General features: G+C 41.5%; 1 protein-coding gene across 2 annotated transcripts; it reads left to right on the forward strand.

Annotated features, from left to right (window-relative positions):
* Positions 1-256: 256 nt before the first annotated feature.
* Positions 257-20,439, forward strand: CYSLTR2 (cysteinyl leukotriene receptor 2). 2 transcript variants are annotated; one of them, XM_036301180.1, is made up of 6 exons: positions 257-569; positions 1,257-1,332; positions 2,979-3,032; positions 4,156-4,253; positions 16,966-17,999; positions 20,296-20,439. In XM_036301180.1, exon 5 carries the CDS (start codon positions 16,967-16,969, stop codon positions 17,981-17,983), a length of 1,017 nt encoding a protein of 338 aa, XP_036157073.1. In that variant the 5' UTR covers positions 257-569; positions 1,257-1,332; positions 2,979-3,032; positions 4,156-4,253; position 16,966; the 3' UTR covers positions 17,984-17,999; positions 20,296-20,439. The 2 variants fall into 2 exon arrangements, with proteins under 2 accessions (XP_036157073.1, XP_036157072.1); XM_036301179.1 differs by lacking the exon at positions 20,296-20,439 and having other exon boundaries at positions 16,966-18,072.
* Positions 20,440-21,864: the final 1,425 nt, after the last annotated feature.

Genomic DNA, 21,864 nt, shown 5'->3' on the forward strand with positions numbered 1-21,864 from the left:
TGAGCAATGAAGCAATCTTCGGTAGCCTTCCATGAAGCATTTTTCAGCAGATTGGGTAAGGTCTTTGCCTGAGGGCAAGTAAGTTGATAAAGCAAGTGGGTGATGGGAAGTGCTCTAAACATATCTAAAGTGCTGTATACTTAAGGCTAAAATATTGATGTTACTGTTGTCATGGAAACTAAAACCAGTTAAGTGAACTAAAAGCCATTTAAAACCACTGACTCAAGCCCATCACATCCCCTTGATCTGTTGTAAAAGATGCTGATAAAAATAGTCCTTAGAGAGTCAGAGCTCATCTAGGCTTCTTCTTTTAGATGTAGTTCCTAACTGGAAATCTTTCCCCTTTTTGAGAAGGAAGCCAGCACCAACGCCCACACCTAGTTTCTATGAAAGAGATGGCCCACTGACTGAAAAGTTCCTTACTCTCTTGCTATTGGCTGACACTGTTCATAAAGTATAACTCACAGTTTCACTTTTCTTTTAAATGAGCAAGCTGAATTACTTGGAGGAGGAAAGCAGGAGAGACAGAAGAGACGAACACTAAATCACTTGAAAGAAAGAAACCTCAGGTGAGCATTTTTATCTTTGTTTTGTTCATTGTTAAGACTTATACCTTGCTTGTCACTTTAGACATAGTCGGAAGAATTATTTTTGAAAAATAAGTCACTTTTGTTTGACTATAAAATTGTTTCTTACCATATATGTAGTTTAGAAAATATTAAGAAAGTACAAAAAAGTGTAAGGAAGCAAATGCCACAGATGAAATAGCCTCCATTGATGTGTGTGTGTGTGTGTGTGTGTGTGTGTGTGTATGTGTGTGTGTGGCATTAATTTTACATTCTTTTTCTTTTGTGTGTTTCTGTGTATAACTTTAGTTTGGTTTTCGTAGTTGTGTTCAGATGGTATAGATATATTTATATTTATTTTTTCACATGGTCATAAATTATTGATAGTCACAATTTAATATTGCCAGGCAATATTACATTAAAAGGATTTATTGTACTTTACTATACCTTCATTTTGGGCTATATAGCATCTTTCCTATTTTTCATAAATGGGTCATTTTATTATGTAAGATGTATTTTTCCATTCAGAGTCTTATTTTTGGAGGGAGGGGGGAGGAGGTTAAATTTGAGATTGTAGATTTCATTGCTATTACTCAGCGGCACAATGACAGGGAAAGTGTATGTGAGAGCATATGTTTATAACCTGTTTATTACCCCTTTGGAGTCTAAATCAGTGGTTTTCTACTCTAGCTGCACATTCTACTCTAGCTGATCCTGAGGAGATTAGAAAATTACCCCTAGAAAAGGGGAAATTTAACTTTTGAAGGTAAGGCAGTAATCTTATAGTAGTTTCTTACTTTTCTTTTTTCCTAAACATTCTCAAGTTGTTCTAATGGCCAACACAATAGCAACTGACCTAAGTAATTTGAAATATTTCCCTATCTCTGACATATACCTAATACCATAATACCTAATACCATAATACAAAATCAAGGGAAAGAAAGGTACAATTTCAGGCAAACCATCTAAATCTCCCTTTTAACACTGTATTAATAATGCAAGAGTACTTTGTGGGAAATATAAGACTTCTAGAAATTTCTGTCATCCACCTCAATCACATAAACTGTAGAGATGAGAATCTTCTTGAGAGTTTTAATTTACTAATGCTTTAAAGAAATTGATTTGCTTCCAAGATATAGTGGTTAAAAGTTAGAGACATTGAGACTCCAGAATGTTCTAAATGTATCAAAATTTAGCCTAGGATCTGTTAATATTCTGCCTCCCTACCCACCTGGCATTCTAAGGTGTACCCCTATCATCTAAGTAGCACCTGGTCTGGAAGAAAGCTGTTATACTTTTGCAATGTGACTCCATTGGTGTGTGTCAGGATCATCTTGGACATTTAAAAAAATCTCGTGTGTATTCATTCCAGGCTCAGGGACTTCTGCTTCTTTAGTTTATCTTGCAGACCAGACATCTGACGTGTGCTAGTTCCCCAAGACTAAGCCTGGAAGATGAAAGCCTAACAGGGGCTCAGCTAGTGCAATTACCCAGTGAGCGCTGGATAAATGCAGTGTCCAAGTTGGATAACGCAGAGAAAGGCAAGCATTTGCCTGGGTTGCTCAGCTTTGCTCTAAAGCCTTATCAGAGCCCCGTGAGAAAATGCAGCACTGTCTCTGTGCTTTTCTCTGGATATTACCCACTGCCTTCTTTGTATTGTAGTTACTTCCGTGAGGGTCTCATCCTTTTACCAGACAAAGAATGCCCAAGGCTGGAGTTCTTGCAGAAAACCCAGTACATGGCTCCATTAAGAATAAATGGGAAAGTGTAAATAAATTAATTCATGAATGAATGTGGACTTTAGTTAACAGCATATGTTTATCTCTGCTGAACCTATTAATCTCTTTATATTAATTGACCCATGGAGAAAATAGTACCATCTTTGACAATATTTACAGGAAAACTTCTCCTATTGGATTGATAACTTGGTGAGAGTATGGGTTCACCCTTTTGACAAAGAAAGTAATGTGGTCTGAGCAGTTGGAGCCAGAGAATCCCAAAGTTGGAAGGGTCTTTAGGAAAAGCCAGGGCCAGGCACGGAAGCTTTTTGTGTCTTCAGTGTTTTAAGGAGAAGTTTCAAAGAAGAAAGGAAGCAGATCTGAGGGAAAATAGAAGGAAGACAGGAGAGGTGGAGGACAAGGGAGGGGAAAACAGGCTAGGGAGGGACAGGAAGAGGAAAAGGGTGGAGAGAAGGAGAGGAAGGGAGGAGGGAGGAGAAGAGCCTATTTGTTTCTGGAACTTTAAAGATTACTTACGCTGGGAGAATTGAAAAGGACCCAGTCCACGGCTATTGTACATTATAATGTACTGTACATTATAAAAAGGATTTTCATAATGAGAAAAAAATATGTGTCATGTAAGTGTCATCTTGTGAAACTATAGAGATGCCTTTTGCCTCATTTGCACCTCTAGTACAGAAAGCACAATTGTCTACAGAGTACTTGGAGGCATCATAGATTCCTTAAGGTAAGTTGATTTCTTTTTATTTTGAGTTTACCTTAACAATAACTTTGTTTCCTTATAAATTCTCTGAGATGTTTGAAGGAGGCTTTCCTTGTTAGCAGAAGAGTAAGTAGTCAGATATTCATTTTGGAGAGGTCACTCCGGCCACCATGTAGAAAATGCGTTGAGAACAGTGAGAGTAGAAGCTGGGCGTGACAGACTGTGTTCTCTGTTGTCCGGGGGTGAGACCACACCGGGACTAGGAAAGCCCTGAGCTGGCCCCTGTGACAGAAGGACCTCACGGAGACAGGTGGGTAGTGATGCCAGGTCTGCCTCACAGGAGATACTGGGCAGCAGGATGGTCTGGGGGAGGAGAAAGCTGGCAGTTTGCTTTGTTCCTTGCCCTCTCCTCTATAGTTTCAGATGCCCACTGATCCCAGGCTACTGGCAGCTGCCTGGGGGCATTTCCCAGGCAATTAATTCCCTGTTTTTCAAGTTTTCCAGACATATGGAAACATTCTCTGCTTAGCTGCTTGTTTTTTACTATCTTTACATGTATTTTATACCCAGAATTCTAAAAAGTTCTTAGGCATTTCTTTCCTGGACAGCATAAGGTTGCAACAGGAATGATAATGCATTGGATATATATGATGGGCCAGGCTCGGTGCAGCTATATAGGAGGCTTTCACCTGTGTTGCCTCCTCTAGGTCTCTCAGTAACAACAAGAGGATGAGTACTTGCTAATGCTCACACTGTTGGCAAGAGCCAGGATTTGGATCCTGTTGGGATTTACTCACCAAGGGTTTTCATGATATCACAATACCTCTATATCATTCTAGGAAACATATGATGTTTAACAAGCTACCTTTGTAAATAATTCTTTTGCTCTAATAAATGAATTTAATGCCTAGGTAGGAGGGAAGGGAAAGAGAGGAGGTTTTAATTTGAATTAGTGGGCTTTTGGGAGCCCCTGAGTCATGTCATTTAGTCACTTTGATTGGCGAGGGGGGGGGGGCGGGGGGGGGAGGCGGGGGGGGGGGGGAGTTTCCTTTTGCTGACACAATCCCTAGGAATTATTGGAAGGAGTTTGGCCTCTGAGATAATACCTGCTGATCTACTACCTTTCTTCTTCTGTCTTTGAAATTAGGAGAATTGGGAATCAAGATTCAAATGCAAATGATTCTGCAGCCTTACTTAGATCAGAAATTGGGTTAATAATAGATACCTCCAATCTTCCTTAATAAGGTAAATTGCACTAATAAAGTGCACTAGAAAAATGACAAAAATTGGTTGAGATAGTTTTATAACATTAATTCATAATCAGCATTATAGGCTCATACGTCCTATTAACAAAAACTGTCTCTTAGGGGCTTCAGGTTACTTTAGGATCCTGTGGTAACACCGTGGGCAACACAGCACATTTTCTGTCTGCTAAGCTCCAAAACAAGTCAAGCACTGTTTGGGTACTGGGAGGACAGGGCTTTATGAACTTTACAACGTCCAAATGTGGAGTCCTAACCAGAGGACAAATATTAGACAATAAAACTCTGCAGAGACCCAAGAGGGGAAACTGCAGTTATCCTGCAGGGTGAATAATCAGGCCCCAGGGGTCTGGCTAAGAAGTCTCTCTGGGCCCCAGAGTTGTTGAAGAGAAGCTCTGCAGGACAGAGAAAGTGGACTAAATAATTCCCTTCTCAGGAAACTTCCAGAGCCATAACTATTAAACACCTACTGGTTTTCAGCAGTTCTCCAAATATCCCTTTTACTAATGGGCCCAAGGTGTTGATTTTACAGTTATGAGGCCTGGGGAAACATGATATCAGGAAGGCAAAGGGGCGTTAGCTTGGTGGTGCACTTCGGGGCATTTTGAGGAACTTTGCGGGAGATAGCATGGAAGACAACTGGAGCAGCAGAATGATCCAAGCTGCCGACTCCATAGAAATGGGGAACTGTGTGGTTCACTGTCCTGCCCCCATTAATTCTGGAAGCCTGGACACTAGCTTGGTTCCTTATTCAAAAGATGTTGTGATCTCAATTCTTTTTGTCTACATTTCTATTTTGATCTCCAAGAACTACATTCACTTTGTCCTTTTGCAACAATTCTTAAAGCATGAGACTGTTCCCAGGAGGCCAGAAAGGTCAACAAAGCTTTATGTTTCTACCATGACATTTGGTGCCTATTTCAACTAAGGACTGAGCTAGCGGTCTTGGATTTCAAGAACTAGACACTCAATGATACCTCCCTATTTGGGGAGGGAGGCATATTAGCTCAGCAATCTGGGGCCTCTGGGATTTTGAGGTACAAACATGTAGAATCTTCCAATCCAGAGGGTTGTATCTTCTCTGCACAACTTCAGGGAGCTAAGTCTGGAAGCTTTTACAAAGAAATGAGAGCCGCAGTTTGGAAGAAAACTTGGAGCATTTTGAATTTAAAGCATTTATGAAACATGCAATGGAACTGTTTCTTGCAATCCAGAGGTGGGGAGGAAGAGCTGAAGGAGCCTAATTAATTTAGGGGCCTTGATGGTAACTGAAGCCAGAGAAGTTGATGAGTTTATGCAAGGGCATGAGTACAGAGAAGGAAAGAGGATCAAGGAGAGAACCTTGGAAAACATCAACCATTAGGGGACAGGCAAAGAGAACAGCAGCCTGGAAGGAAAGACTGGCCAAACAATAAGAGATGATTCAAGAACGCAATGTCGAGGAGACCAAGAGAAAGTCTGATTTAAGGGGGGAGTGGTTAGTGGGGATAAAAGGATCAAAGAACTTAGCAATGAAAAGGTTAGCATTGATTAGACAGTGGGGGGAGGGGCTGTGGAAGCCCAGGGACAGGAAACTGGTCAAGTTGCAGTAGTTGATAAAGTGAGCACAGTGAGGGGAGAGGAGATTCTCACGCCCTGCCACCGTGAAGGGCTTCTTGCTGGAGGAAAAGTTTGAGTCGGCCAGGGAAGATGCAGTCTTTTCTTACTCTCAGCCCATCTCCCCCTAGTGCCTTCATTTTCTTCTTCTGTTCATTTCTCCTCCTGTCTCTTCAAACTTCATTCTCCTGAAGCACACTAGAGTGGAATGTACTCTGTACTTGAAGCCCAGCATACCTAGTTTGACTTCCCACCCACTCACTTTCCAGCTGTGTAACCATTACTCTTTAAGGTTTGGCTTCCTCACCTTGAAAAGGAGGCTAGCAAAGATAGTCCCTTAGGATTATTTTGAGTTGTAAATGAAAGAATGTATTCACTATGCATAGCAGGTGGTCAATCAAATGCTACTTTCCTCTAACTTCGAGACCTATTCAAATTTCTTTATTTCCTTGTCCTTTTATGCCTAACGTCCCTAAAGCACTGGGCACACTGTTGTCATTTCTATCTCATCTTCCTCTTCTTAATGCACAGCAATAGCTGCCCTGCCCCATCCCCACCACCACAGAGACCCTGAATTATACATAAGTAGGCTAAGGTCATTGGCTCAGCAGCTGATTCTTCTCTCTTTTCTCACCTGATCTTCATGTCTTGCCTTTGGACCTCCACTCCTTCCCTGACTTCCGTGGCCTGAGGACTTATGGTTTTCCATTTCCTGACTGCTCAGCCCACTAGCAGTTCATCTTCACCTGACTGTGGACCCCCCACTAGAGCCCCACCATGGTCCTCAGCTACCTCTGTCTATAATTGCCCAAGAACTCACCCATCCTGGTTACTTGAGTTAATATACAAAAGATCTTCACAGAGTGCCTACCACAGAGTAAATGCAGTACAGGTTGGCTATAGCTCCTTGTTAAATACACAAGCATTTGTGGTTTGAGGTGGAGGTGAAGGTGTGGGTGGAGGTGGAGGTGGGCTGATAGAGGAAGCATGCTTTCCCAGAGTCCTTAGGCAGGTTTGGCCAAAGCTGGGGGACTTGCAGTAAGGGATAGTGGGGGTGGCGGATGAGGTCAGACAGACAAGGACCCTGATGTCAATTTTACTAGAAGAATTTTCCTTGTGGGAGTTCAAAGGCCCAGAAACAGTGGCCAAACAGAGGACTCAGAACATCACCTAGTAGCAATCAGGGAAGCTGCTGGCATGGCAGGTCTACCAGTTCTCCTTCCAATGAGTGCTGCTGCCCTTTACCTAGGGACTGCTCTGCACAAAATGCCACCACTAATATGCCTTGTAAAGATGATGCACACTGCACCAACCTTGATTCTCCAGAACATTATCTGTTCTTTAGCAGTTTACCACAATGTCACGGCAGCTGTTTGTCTAATTGCACATCACTTGCTGCTCTTCTAGGTATGTCCATGTTAGTGTGTCTGCCTCAGTCTTGAGGTTCAGAGTGCAGATCACAAACCCAGATCTGGGAACTGAAGGTGAGCACATCTATGGGTTCACAGTCCCAGTCAGTGCTGACGGTGAGGGAGGACTCTGCGACAAGTTCTCCTGTCAATGCATCAAAAATATATTTTTTTCTAAGTAAAAAGGAATATAACATCTGTGAGGTTCCGGACAGTTGCAGCTTTGCGATGATCATGAAAACATTCAGCATCAATGCAAGCTATTCACCCTCCTCAGATTTCAACTGGTCTAGCAGCACATTTGGATTTATCCTTAGCTGAAGTATGGCACCTCCATCTGCTGCTGATTCTCACTGTTTCTTCTCTGTTGTTTTATTACCAGTAGAGCTGCAGGAGACAAAGCCTTCATTCTTTCTTTGTCCCGAGCCCACTGTCAGTACAGAAAGCTATGCACACTCTCTCCTCTCTCTCTTGATTTATTTCCAAATTTCCCTTTAATTTGCCTGTTCATATATTTCTCAGCTTTCTACCACATACTTAATTGGTCTGGCTGGTTTTTACAGCCACATCTAGCAAGTGATTTTTTCTTTCTTTCTTTCTTTTTTTTTTTTTTTAATACAGTCTAGTGAAAGGTTGCAGTGTAGTGTAGTCAAATATATTTTGTGTTGGCAGGAAGGACCCATCACAATGTTTCAGAGGTTTCTCCAGAGGAAGTGTTGAACTAAATGGAATTTTGGTTGAGTTAGCCCTGCTTTTAGCCTGTGCCTGTTAGCTAAATACAGCTTCTAGGAAGAGTGTTTGTATAGTTTCCTTTTTTAGCTTTACATGGGTTAAGAGGCTTTTGTATTCAAAGCAGACTCTGTAGTTATTTTCTCCCTGCAACCTTGGCAGTTTGGCAGTTATCCACCACTTCCACTTTCTGGCAGCCCGAGGGGGAGCCCAGAACCAATCCTAACCTCAGGCAGAGGAAATGAAGCAACTCTGGGACTCAGCGTAACCCTTGGGTATGATCTGATCTGATCTTGTGCATTGACTCTAAAATTGGGCATCTCTCTTGTGCCTGAGGTTTGGTCTCTACCTCATTCAGGGAAATGGACCCCTGTTTTAGCATTTGCGGTCTGAGTGTCTGTGTCCAAGGCTTTGCCCAACATTTGGGCTCTTCAAGACTCAGGACCAGCCTGCACTGGCCTGGCCTTCTCTCAGGTCTAAAGTCCTCTCTTTGTATTGTGGCTCGGCAGTGAAGGGTCTGGCTGCTTGCACACTGACCTCCCCATGAATTCTTCCTTTCCTCCCCAGTTGTTCAAGGAATCCCTAGAGTCTGTTTTTGATCCCCCACACCCCTCAACTCCCTAGTGGACCACCTGTTACCATCTTTTTTGATGACCCTGTCTGTGGGTCATGCATGCTGGATCCCATGCTCTGCCTATGATAAGGGACTTTCCCCCAGCTTCTGTAGCTGACAGCATCCCTAAAGGTTTGCCACACCCCAGGCTACCTTCTCATTACAATACACAAGCCCTGTTGGTCTTGAGATGGGAGAAGTGGTGGTCTTCATGGTCAAAAAGTTTAAGGACTTGATTGCTTTCAAGTCTATTTGTACTAATTCAGACGTTTCCTTGGCCTCTTAGTTTTCTTTAGGATTCTGTCACAATCCAGGTTCTATGGCCAGGCTCTTTAGAGTAAAGAGGTTCTATATGGCCATAGGGACAGGTCTCCATCCTTTTCAAAAAAGCCCTTTTGTAATAGAACACTTCCATGAAAATTTATCTGGCTGGTCACATACCAGTCTTAACTCGCTTGCCTTGTTTCCTATCCCCTAGGCTCTGTGTGTTAGCCCTGACTCTAGTGCTATGCCCATCCAGAGCTGTCACGTAATTGTGACATCCAATCCAAATCCATGTTTGCCTCACAGACTTGGCTTGTGCCTACTGCCTGTATGAACTCTAGCATTGCAACACTGTCCTTTCTGATTTGGGGTTTGATCCTTCTGTCCTGGTCTTGCCAACCAAGAGAAACTTCAGTTCTCTATGAAATTGGTTAAAACACTCTCTCCAAGCTTCTGATTTTGTTGTATTCCCTTTCCCAAGTCAGGCTTCCAGACTTCCGGTCTCTTCATGGCTATCTCCCTCAACTGTATCAGCAGCCTTGTTCTGTCTCGTGAGCTCTAGAATATGTGCTTCTTATTAAGCTAATGTCCTCACCGTTCTTCTTATAACCCAAATAGAAACCTCATATTTGCTGTTGAAACAGATCAAAAGGAGAGAGCCACCATCAGTGCAATCAGCACTAAGGCTCTTGGTCATTTCAGAAATAGGATATGACCCTCAGCTCTGTACATGAGAAATTTCATGTTGTCAGTCTACTCCTAAGCCTCAAGAAATCAATTTACAGAAACCAAACTCATATGGAACAAATTTTTAACCCAAAATTCTGATTTGTGTATTTATAATGGGGGATTCTACTTTCCCTTAATTGCAATTTTCTAGTTCACAATCCATAGTTCACTTTTCCAGAGAGACATAAGAAGATGGGTCATCAAAAAATTCCTGGTAGGCAGAGACTCAGAGTAAAGGAGTAGAGTGATTTTTGAGAGATTTTCATCATAAATATGTCAGAATAATCTAAGAGTAATCAGTATTTTTGTAGAGTATGCTTTTGTAGCAAACACCAAGAGAAATCTGCTTTTTAAAAAAATATATTTTTATTGATTTCAGAGAGGAAGGAAGAGGGAGAGAGAGAGATAGAAACATCAATGATGAGAGGGAATTATTGATTGGCTGCCTCCTGCAGGCCCCTATTGGGGATCGAGCCCACAATCCTTGACTGGAATCAAACCTGGGAACCTCCAGTCTGCAGGCCAATGCTCTATCTGGTGAGCCAAACTGACTAGGGCGAGAAATCTACATTTTATACCCTATATGAATGTGAGAATTGAGGTCATCAACTCATTCTCATGGTCAGTGGAATGACAGATGTTGAAGCTAGATCATTTTCTATTCAAGAGAGTGAAGCAGCTAAGGAACACTTACCAGTGCCATGTACTCTGTGAAGTGCTCTTGCACTCTGTCTTTCTCATTTAGTCTTTACAACAACTCTATGAAATAGATGTTATATATCACTGTTGTGGTTGAATTATGTCCCCCAAAAGTTAAGTCCAAGTCCTAAACCCAGGTAATTGTGATTGTGACTTTATTGAGAAACTAGAGGCCCGGTGCACAAATTTGTACATGGGTGGGGTCCAGCCTGCCTGCCCCAATCGGGGCCAATCGGGCCAGACTGGCCGGCGGGGAGGGGATGCATGAGGTTGGCTGGCTGGCCCCACTCCCTGGTTGAACTCCCAGTCGAGGGGACAATTTGCATATTAGCCTTTTATTATAGAGGATAGGATCTTGGCAGATTTAATTAATTAAGATGAGATCATACTAAACTAAGATGAACTCTGCCCCAATGACTGGTATTCTTTTAAGAAGAGGACAAGACCCAGAGACACAAAATACATAATGGGAAGATAATGGGAAGACATAAGAAAAACATTATGTGACAGAGTCAAGAAATTAAAATGATGCATCTATAAGCCAAGGAATGACAAAGATTTCTGGTAACACCAGAAGCTAGAAAAAGCAAAAAAGGATTCCTCCCTAGAGACTTAGAAGGAAGCATGGCCTTGCTGACACTTTGATTTCAGACTTATAGCCTCCAGAACTGTGAGAGAATAAATTTCTGTTGTTTTAAGCCACCCAATTTGTGGTACTTTGATAAGGCAGCCCTAAGAAACTAATACAATCTCCATTTTATAAATGAAGTAATGGATGCTCAAAAATTCTGATTTAGTCTAAAGTGCTTAGAGCTTCCTGACTCCAAACACTTGAACACTTGCTTGTTGATTTGGCCCATTGGGGAGTGGTGGGTGGGCGGGTAGAGGTTTTTCTTTCTTGTCTATCAAAATTGTCTTCCAGATATATTTTATAATAACATCAGCATTTCACATTTAGTTATGTGAGATAGAAGTATGTGTTAATGTGCAAAAAAAGTATTCAGAATTAAAAAAAAGAAAAAGGAAGGCTACCCTGTATAAATCAGACATTTTCACCCTTCAGAGCCCCACAGAGCCGTTAACATGGCTTATGGATCTGCAAGGGAAGAATTCTAGAGCGTGCTGTGTTTCTCAGGCTGATTTAAACATGGAGGCCACATTATAGCGCATCTCATGTAACTCATATTCTTTGGAAGATACTTTTGGAATTGCTAAGTTAAAGAAAAAAATGCTGTGGGTTTTTTTTTACATAATTTATATGCAAACAATGTTGTCTAAGTCACATCTTCACATAGATCTCTGTAGGGGGATTGAAAAACATCCATACTGCATCAGAAATATACTTACAAACCACCTTTTGGTAGGTTAATTTAACTAATGTTTTTCCATACTTTTTTATTCTTTAGATTATTACATGGATTTTCCCAGTCAGTGTCTTCTAGTACAAGGGCTTTAGGAACATGCCTGTAGTTGAATAAAGTTGGATTTATTGTTTTATTATATCAAAAGAGAATGTACATGTTGGGAAACTGGGATGTCTCAGTAAGAAGATGTGAGGAGTTATAGGATTTGTGGTTGTGTTAAGTAATTTGGGAGTAAGATTCAAGAAAGAAAGACATTGCAGACACAAAAATGGTTATTCATTCTTAAAACAGATTCTGAAAAACAGGAAGCCAGACAACAAAAATATGTCCCCCAAAATCTACCTGTTCTTTTCTGTATATTCAGGAATCTTCCCCAACACCCCACCCGAGTCATGGGCTGTTCTGTAGTATTTATGCAGTTGTAATAAGAGGTGTTTACTCTTACATAAATTTCTCTTTGACTGGCTAAGAAGAAATTAAGGACTATGTCATTATCCATGACAACTCTGCCTAATAAATTTACATTTAAATCTAGGCTTTTTCACAGATAAAGCTGGACACCAGATAAAGTGAGACAGATTTAATCAGTAATATACTATTGCAACAGAGAAAAGAGTCCAACAAGAACTGAACTCAGTTTTGATTTTTATAGAGATAACTGAATGTTTTCAAAGGAGAATGAATAAATAGAGGCAGTGCTCAGTAGGTCAGGGAATTGAAAAATTATAAAAAGTTGTAAGGGAAGTTTGGTCCATTTCAAATGCATCTAGGTTTGCTAACTGGTGTTGTGCATGTTAGATTCCTACCTTCCCATCGATGCTGGGAGGCAGGGGTCAATCTTCAGCTGTTAGCTGGGTCACACAGTAAATTCTTTTGACAGCCTTGAGTTTCTCAGGCTGTGTAAGAAGGGGAGGTTAGGGTCATCGTACAGACGCGGCCTTGAGCTTTATTAATGTTTTATTGGAGTCTTTATAGGCCAAGGAATCCTAGTTGAAAAGAGAGCTCAGAGGAGCTTGGCTGGAGTTTGATTAAGGAAAGAACCTTTGTCAACTCCCAGAGACGTTATATAATTTATGGCTTTTTCCAGGGTCAGAGATGAGTTTTGGATGATCCTTTCCAGTTGCGTTGTCTCAACTCTGGTAGTAGCTGACTGCACAGTCGGCACACCTGGGAGTCAGTTGTTAGTCCTGAGAGTTCTCTCACTTAGCAGTGCTTACCTTTTCCAGAGGTTTCTGTGATGATTCACTGAAGAGCTGATGGTTCAAAATTCTACAATTCTCTAACAATGATCCCGATTTCACAGGCTAAGTTAGTGTGTGACAGGTGGGTGTAAACCTGCTATCCTCATGAGAAGTATCCCAGTGAGGCCAAGACTATACTGGTATTGGGAGTTTAAGAATTATTATTTTTTTTTTATTTTATTTTTTTAAATCTTTATTGTTCAGATTATTACATTTGTTCCTCTTTTTTTTTCCCCCCATAACTCCCCTCCTCCCAGTTCCCGCCCCACCCTCCGCCCTCACTCCCCACCCATTGTCCTCATCCATAGGTGCACGATTTTTGTCCAGTCTCTTCCCGAATCTCCCACACCCCTTTCCCTCCCAGGAATAGTCAGTCCATTCCCTTTCTATGTCCCTGATTCTATTATAATCACCAGTTCATTCTGTTCATCAGATTATTTATTCACTTGATTCTTAGATTCACTTGTTGATAGATGCATATTTGTTGTTCATAATTTGTATCTTTACCTTTTTCTTCCTCTTCCTCTTCTTAAAGGATACCTTTCAGCATTTCATATAATCCTGGTTTGGTGGTGATGAACTCCTTTAGCTTTTCCTTATCTGTGAAGCTCTTTATCTGACCTTCAATTCTGAATGATAGCTTTGCTGGATAAAGTAATCTTGGTTGTAGGTTCTTGGTATTCATCACTTTGAATATTTCTTGCCACTCCCTTCTGGCCTGCAAAGTTTCTGTTGAGAAATCAGCTGACAGTCGTATGGGTATTCCCTTGTAGGTAACTGAGTTTCTTTCTCTTGCTGTTTTTAAGATTCTCTCTTTATCTTTTGCTCTTGGCATTTTAATTATGATGTGTCTTGGTGTGGTCCTCTTTAGATTCCTTTTGTTTGGGGTTCTCCGCACTTCTTGGACCTGTAAGTCCATTTCTTTCACCAGGTGGGGGAAGTTTTCTGTCATTATTTCTTCAAATAGGTTTTCAATATCTTGGTCTCTCTCATCTTCTGGCACCCCTATAATTCTGATGTTGGTACGCTTGAAGCTGTCCCAGAGGCTCCTTACACTATCCTCGCATTTTTGGATTCTTTTTTCATTTTGCTTTTCCGGTTGGGTGTTTTTTGCTTCCTCGCATTTCAAATCATTGACTTGATTCTTGTGCTCCTCTGGTCTGCTGTCGGGAGTCTGTATAATATTCGTTATTTCAGTCCGTGTATGCTTAATTTCTAGTTGGTTCCCCAATATAAGATCGAGGGTCTCATTAGTTTTCTTGTAGATCTCATTAAGTTTATCGGCGGCTTCTAAACAGTTCTTGAGAGACCTTAAAAGTGTGGTTCTGAACTCTATATCTTCCATTGACAATTTTGTCCTGTTTCTTTGTCTCTGCATTTTGTTATGCTTCCTTGGTGCACCCCCTAGTGGTCTTTGTTCGAAGTTTTATAGTTAAATCTTGATTGTTGTAGCTAATTCCAGGGAGGGTTTGACCTCCAGGCCAAGTGGCTATGAGAATCAGCTGTGTCAGCAGTGAGAGAACCTCTGTCCTCTAGGGAGGTGCTAATCTGGCGTTTGCCTGAGGCTATCTGGCAAATGCCTGTGTGCAGGGCTTGGGCGGGGCGGGTCGAACAGGATCAACAGGGTGGGCCGGAGAGAGCAGTTATGGCGGCTCTCAGTCCTGTCCCCAGGGGCTCTGCCTCTCTGAGTCCCAGCACCCGCTGTAAAGCTCGGAGAGAAAGCTGCACTCGCTCTGACCGAAGCCAGACAGTCCCGCTTCTCCCGTTTGAGTCTGGGTCCCTAGAGACTCGCCTGTATCTGGAGCTCAGAGTCTGCGACTCCCTCCCGATTGAAAACGCCAACCGCGCCCTCCGCCGCCAGCCCGCTCCGCGCACTCCGCACCTCAGAATTTGACTTCAGCACTGCGCCTCCTCTGAGTGTCCCTATGCGTTTCTCTTTCCTCCTAGTTGTAGGACTTCCACTCAGCCAGCGTTCCTGTGGTTCTGGGTGATGTCCCTTCCGTTTTTTGGTTTCACTTTTGGAGTAGTTGTTCAAAGCAGCAAACTCCGGCGTTAACCTATGCCGCCATCTTGGTTCTCCGAACAATGCTGAATCGGAGTTTAAGAATTATTTATCACAACAGAAATGAGTCTTTATTCACAGGTTCCTTTAGTAAAGTCAAACTTGTCCTGCTAAGCAGTCTGGAATGCCTTTGAAGAAAATGAAGAAACTGTTTTTATCCAGGATAGGCCTAGCCTTTGTTCCCACTCCTAAAGTGTTGGGTTTTAATGATAGGGTGGTAAAAACCTCAGCACAGGCATTTTGTTGAGGTGGGTTAATGCACAATTTTGAAAAGATTCAGATTGGGCCATCTGAGGGGAGGTCTCAACACAAGAAAGATGGTGCCTGCCTGTTGGATGTGTAGGAGGAAGGTTTAACACAAGGACAATGGCAGCTGTCCTCCCTACCTTGCCCTGAAGCCATACCATTTAGTCCCTCCACTACATCTCTGGCACTCCCCAAGCCACTGTCCCTCCGCCAGAGCCTAGGGTAAGTGCCTGCAAGTGAGTGAGTCTGTTTGCAGGCCCTAAGGGATGCCTGGGTTCCAAACAACCTTCGGTCTCAACGGGCCAGACAGAATCCCCACTGATTTTCACAGCCAGTTGTTGTGGGGACTCCTCTTTCTGGCCCTGGTACTGCAGGCCCTACTTCATCATGGAGTAAAAAAACTGTTTTGTAGCCGAAACCGGTTTGGCTCAGTGGATAGAGCGTCAGCCTGCGGACTGAAAGGTCCCAGGTTCGATTCCGGTCAAGGGCATGTACCTGGGTTGCGGGCACATCCCCAGTAGGAGATGTGCAGGAGGCAGCTGATCGATGTTTCTCACTCATCGATGTTTCTAACTCTCTATCTCTCTCCCTTCCTCTCTGTAAAAAATCAATAAAATATATTTTTTTAAAAAAAACTGTTTTGTATATTGCTAAAATCTATTTGATAAGATTTTTACATCTCTTTTCATAAAGATTATTGATCTGTAGTCTTGTGTAGGTTTTTTCATAAAATAAATTGGGGTAGTATCCTCCTCTTCTATTTTCTGGGTGATATTGTATAGAATTGGTGTTAATTCTTATTTAAATGTTTGGTAGAATACTTCAGTGAAACTATCTAGTATTGGCAATTTATTTTGAGAATTTTTAATTAAGAATTTAATGTTCTTAATAGTCAAATTACCTATTGCATATTGGGTGCATTGGGATAATTTGGATTATTTGAGTAATTAATCTATTTAACTGAAGTTGTCAAGGTTATGTTTGTGAGGTGGTCATAGTATTTCCTTATTACCTTTTTGATGTCTCCAGTGCCTATAATGATGTCCCCTGTTTTATTCCTGATAACAGTAACTTGTGTTGGCTCTATTTTTCTTTTGCTCATCTTGCTATAGGTTTGTCAATTATATTGATCTTTTCCAAGAACCAGTCCTATTGCATTTACCCGTATTTTTGCTTATTGTGTTCTTTCTTCTTTTATGATATTCCATGACTCCCTTTTTTATTGATTCCTTTCTGTTTGGGAAATTCTTTTCTTCATTCTTTAAAGTAAGCCTGCTGGCAACAAATTCTCTTAGCTTTCTATCACCTGAGAATGTCTTGATTTTGCCTTCACACTTGAAGGATGTTTTTGCTGAATATAGAACTCTAGGTTGGTAGAGCCTTCCTTCCAGCACTTGAAAAATGTTGTGCCACTTCCTTATGTCTTCCATTGATGGTAATCAGAAATCTGCTGTTCAGTAGATTTAGGCCACAGTGTTGCAGGACATTCACGTCAACATGGACACTAGGCCAAAAGTCTCTCAAGTTTGAGGCTTCAGCTCCAATCAAATAAATTAATGTATATTCTGTATCCTAGAATTTTATCATGAAATATAATGGAGCATATAGTAAATATTAGCTAATATGTTTTTGATTTATGTTTCAAAGAAAAACTAGTATTTCTCTACACTTCATAAAACCTGGAAATATGTAAGCAGTGAGCAGGAAGTAACTTTTATGTCTTTTTTTTTTTTTTTAATCCAGCATGGAGAGAAAACTTATGTCTTTGCCTCTATCCACTTCCATATCAGAAATGGAACCCAATGACACCTTCAGCAATAACAACAGCCACAAGGACTGCCTGATTGGAAAATTCAAGAGGGATTTTTATCCTGTTGTGTACCTGATAATATTTGTCTGGGGAGCCTTGGGAAATAGCTTTTCCATATATGTTTTTCTGCAGCCTTATAAGAAGTCCACGTCTGTGAATATTTTCATGCTGAACCTGGCCATTTCTGATCTCTTGTTCATAGCCACACTGCCCTTCAGGGTTGACTATTACCTCAGAGGCTCCGATTGGATATTTGGGGACCTGGCCTGCAGGATTATGTCTTACTCCCTGTATGTCAACATGTACAGCAGCATTTATTTCCTGACCGTGCTGAGTGTTATGCGCTACCTGGCAACTGTTCACCCCTTCCGGCTCCTCCATGTCACTAGCATCAGAAGTGCCTGGGTTCTATGTGGGATCATATGGACCCTCATCATGGCTTCTTCAACAGTGCTTCTGAAGAATGGCTCCGAGCAGAAGAGTAATGTCACATCATGCTTAGAGCTGAGTTTCAATAAAATTGTTAAACTGCAGATCATGAACTACATCGCCTTAGTGGTGGGCTTCCTGCTGCCATTCTGCACGCTCAGCATCTGTTACCTGCTGATTATTCGAGCCCTGTTAAAGGTGGAGGTCCCAAAATCAGGGCTGCGGGTTTCTCACAGGAAGGCGCTTGTCACCATCGTCATTGCCTTGATCATCTTCCTCCTGTGTTTCCTGCCTTATCATGTACTGAGAACCTTCCACTTGGTTGTGTGGAAAGTGGGTACATGCACAGACTGGCTGCAAAAAGCTGTGATCATCACACTGGCCTTGGCAGCTGCTAATAGCTGCCTCAACCCTTTGCTTTATTATTTCGCTGGGGAGAATTTTAAGGACAGACTAAGGTTTGCATTCAGAAAAGGGCATGCACAGAGAACGAAGTGCAGCTTTCTTGTTGCCTGTGGTTGAAAAAGGAAATAAGAATGTAAGAGATTATTAAGTGAGGTTTGTTCTTATATTTCTCTATCCACTTTTATTAAAACGTAGTTTCCAAGTGACCATGTATTTACATCATTCCCAACAAAGGCTATTTCCCAACACTTACTTCACCATGACTTTTGCTAGTAAGACCTACTTCAAAAATTTCATTAGGTGCATTTTCAGTGGTTGAGGCACATGAGGAACATAGTAGGGACACTCTTTACTAGAGTTTTGCAATCTGAAGTGTCAGACAGAGACAAAATGCCAAGTACAGTGGGTGCTACTTTTCATCAGATTCTGTACTAGATGGCCCATCAAGTATTCTAAATTCTTAACTTTAAGATAACCCCAACTTATCCAGCTCCTTCATTTCCTCTTCCTTAGTCAATCCCCCCTGAGATATAGCCAATTAACGAAGTTGCTGGAGGTCCAGAGCAGATTAAAAAAAAAAGTATCCTAAGAATTTAGGGAAAAGACCTTGATTGTGAAGAGAAAGACTATCCTCCACAAAGCCAGAGTCAAGGTCCCAATGAGCAGTGAGAGAAAAATGGGGAAGAAGGACAAGGGCACGAGAGAACTGGTGAGAAGGATGGGAAGGAGGAACCTCTCTTTGCACTGGGAGAGGGACTCTAGCACACTGAAGGCAGGAAGGTTCTTCTCTCTTGTGCCAGGAGTGATAAGAAAGAGAGAGAAAATAAGAGAAAGACAGAGGGCATTGCGTAGAATGAGGGAGAAGGGGGACCAGTTTTACTTTTGAGATTTGGGCTCTGACTGACTTCACTGAAGTTTTCAGTCTTGCATGTTAATCCATTGGGTTGGGGGTCAAAATGGAGGAGATGGCTTTAAAGGTTTGGTTGGGCGCTCAGAGAGGGCGGCGTGGAGGACAAGTTGCAAAGGTTGTGATACCCTGAAATTTTATTAAAACTTTGGCAGAACATAAGTAGGGTGGCTTTCCTTTTGAGATTGTAGAAAAGCTGAGGATTACAACTACTACCATCATGACCACTGTATGTCCAAAGGAGTGCCCTCTTTATGCTGGGCAGACTGTGACAGGCACTTCACACTCATTGATCCCATTTAATGCTCACACCAAAGCCCTGTGTTTCCATTTTACAGATGAAGAAACTGAAGTTTAGAGAAATTGAGAGACTTGTTCAAGTTCACACAGATCATAAGAGTAAAAAACCTCTCTGACTGGTTGGCTGGGTGCTTGCTTCCTCCACTGTTCCTCCTGAAAACCTCTAGGAAGATTAGTTGAGAATCAGAATAACAGTTCTCTTCTCCAAGCAGGCATCTATCCTTCCTCACTCTTATGAGAAGACTGAAGATGGAGGTTTTCTCTTCTGATTTGCTGACTTTGGGCACAGTGGAGGGTAGGAGGGAGGTGGTGTTCTACAGCTTGGGAGGAAATGCATCAAAGCCTTCATGGTAAACAAGAGCCCCAGAACCCTTCCCTTACTCAGCAGCCAGAATAGTGACAGACTTGTAGCCTGTCAAGACAGGAGCCTGGAGGATCCTCCCATGAAAAAACTGTCCATCCCAAGAAAAAAGATCAACATACACAGACTGTTGGGGATTCCCCAACCCAAAAGCCAGGGCTTGCCCTATTGTCGAGTATCTATTAACATGTTAGTCTCACTCTTAATTATGAATAGTCAATGACCACTACACATTGGAGAAAAAGGGTCAGACTTGGAAAACACCAACAAATAAATGAGAAGATAGACAGAGACATTTTAAGTATGAGAGGTCTCAAATTTGTTATCACCTTTGTACTTTTGATCAGAAATCTACTGGAGGATGTGCTCTTCCAAAATAGCAGGTTAAACTAGGATAGAGGAAAACATAACAGTGTAGGAAACAAGAAATCCAACACAGGAGAAAGGTGGAAAGAATTCCCAGCATGTTGGTATGTAGCAAAAAACCACACACAAGAAACAAATTGATTTGTAAACATTGGAGCGATTTATATTTTTTTTAGAGAGCCTAGGATGAACTAGTGAAGATAAACAGAAAAATAGCAAGTGAAAAGACAATGCAATTATTAAATACTAGGGAAAACCTGTTTTTTTTTTTAAAGAAAGGAAATAATATACTGCATGGTTTAGCTGTGAATAATATTTATATACAGAATAATATAAATAACAAAATATTATGACAAACTTTTTTTTAGGAATGAGGGGGAGAGGATTTTGTATGTGGGAGAGGAGGGGTTAGCAAACTAAATCCCCATCTCATATGACAGAGAATATATAACTAAAGCTAGAAACTAATAAATAACTGTATAAAAATTTATTTAGCAATAGGAGCTGAAGTCCAGAAGAAACAGTGAAAAGAACTGACAGAGATTACCCCTGGAGAGAAGTTGCAGGTGAGAAGATAGGGCCGAAACTTCTCTTCTCCTTTTAAGAACTATTTAACTGTGTAACTTGCAAATATGTATTGCTGAAATAAAATAAAAATTAAGTTAGAATTAAATTTTCAAATTAGTTATTTGTGTTGTCTTTTTTTTTTTAAATGAGGAAGAAATAAAGAAATCCCCCCAGATATGGAAATTGAATACTGACAGGAGAAAGAAAAGCAGAAAGGGACTAGACTTGGATTTGGAACCCTGAGGGATGCCCACCCACCTCTGCCATGGGAGGGGTGTCACTTCCTGGGGCCAGATGAGATTTGAAAGATCTGGATATTTTTTAGTTGCAAGTAACAGAAAACACAACTCCAAGTGGCTTAAATAATCATTATCTCACATAACTGAAACATAACAAAAAGAAGTTGGCTCTATTCAGTCAGGGTTCTGTGAGCCTCCCTCTCCAGGTGTTGGCTTGGTTCCATGGCCAAGGCCCATCAAGAAAAAAGCTGATTGCAAGCAGCTTGGGGCTACATACTTCTTTACTTGTATCCAGGAGAAGAATCAGACCCTCTCCTGCCCAACTCAACTAGCAAAAGTCACAAGCTTCCTTTTGGTAAGACCTACTCAGATCACACACTCAGCTTCTAAACAAAATCAGGAAAGAAAGGATTGCTCTGAGTGAGGATGATATGAGTCTACAATTAGAGTTGAGGTTTGGGTTAAACCATTGAACACTCACTGGAAAAGAAGTAAATGAGGCTTGCAGAAGCCACATATCCTGCCCTTCAATGAGTTGGAAAGAGAACGGCTGGGCATGGCCTGTACCTAAGCAGCAGGCCCTGCAGCCAAGGAAGGTGGAAAGATGCTGCACTTGAAGAAGTTATAGGGGATTTTCAAATGACAACTAGAAATCTCAACAACTCAACAACTAAGTATAAGATAGTCCATATAAAACTGGAAATAACTGAGAGCAACCAAGGCCCTTGGCATGAGCAGTAATGCAGGGGTTGTGATTTATTAGTGTCCTTAAGTCTGTAGTGTGTGTGTGTATGTGTATGTGTGTGTGTGTGTGTGTGTGTGTGTGTGTGTGTGTGTGTGTGAGAGAGAGAGAGAGAGAGAGAGAGAGAGAGAGAGAAAGAGAGAGAGAGAGAGAGCACTTAATGACTTATTATTCCTTTTTTCAAGACATTTTCTAGCCAGGGGGAAGCATCTCATTTTCTCAACAATGTTGTCCTTGAGGAAGAAAACAAAATGGGACTCTTTATTTACCAAAGTGAAAACCGTCCAGGGTTTCAGACACCATTTGTTTTTGTTTGAGAGGTTAGGTACCCCCAAGCAAGTACATAAATTGTTCAACTGAGAGAAAGGATTTTTGTTGTGTAAACTTTAGTATAACTGTGTTACTGAAACTGTGCTTTATATGACCAATTCTCTATTTTAAATTTAACTGAGCTGATTTGCAATTTATTCTGAAGTAGAAATAATGGCAAACTGGCCCAAAACAGGTTCGGAGGGA

This window comes from Myotis myotis, unplaced genomic scaffold (genome assembly GCF_014108235.1).
Source record: "Myotis myotis isolate mMyoMyo1 unplaced genomic scaffold, mMyoMyo1.p scaffold_m19_p_3, whole genome shotgun sequence".
NCBI lineage: Eukaryota > Metazoa > Chordata > Mammalia > Chiroptera > Vespertilionidae > Myotis > Myotis myotis.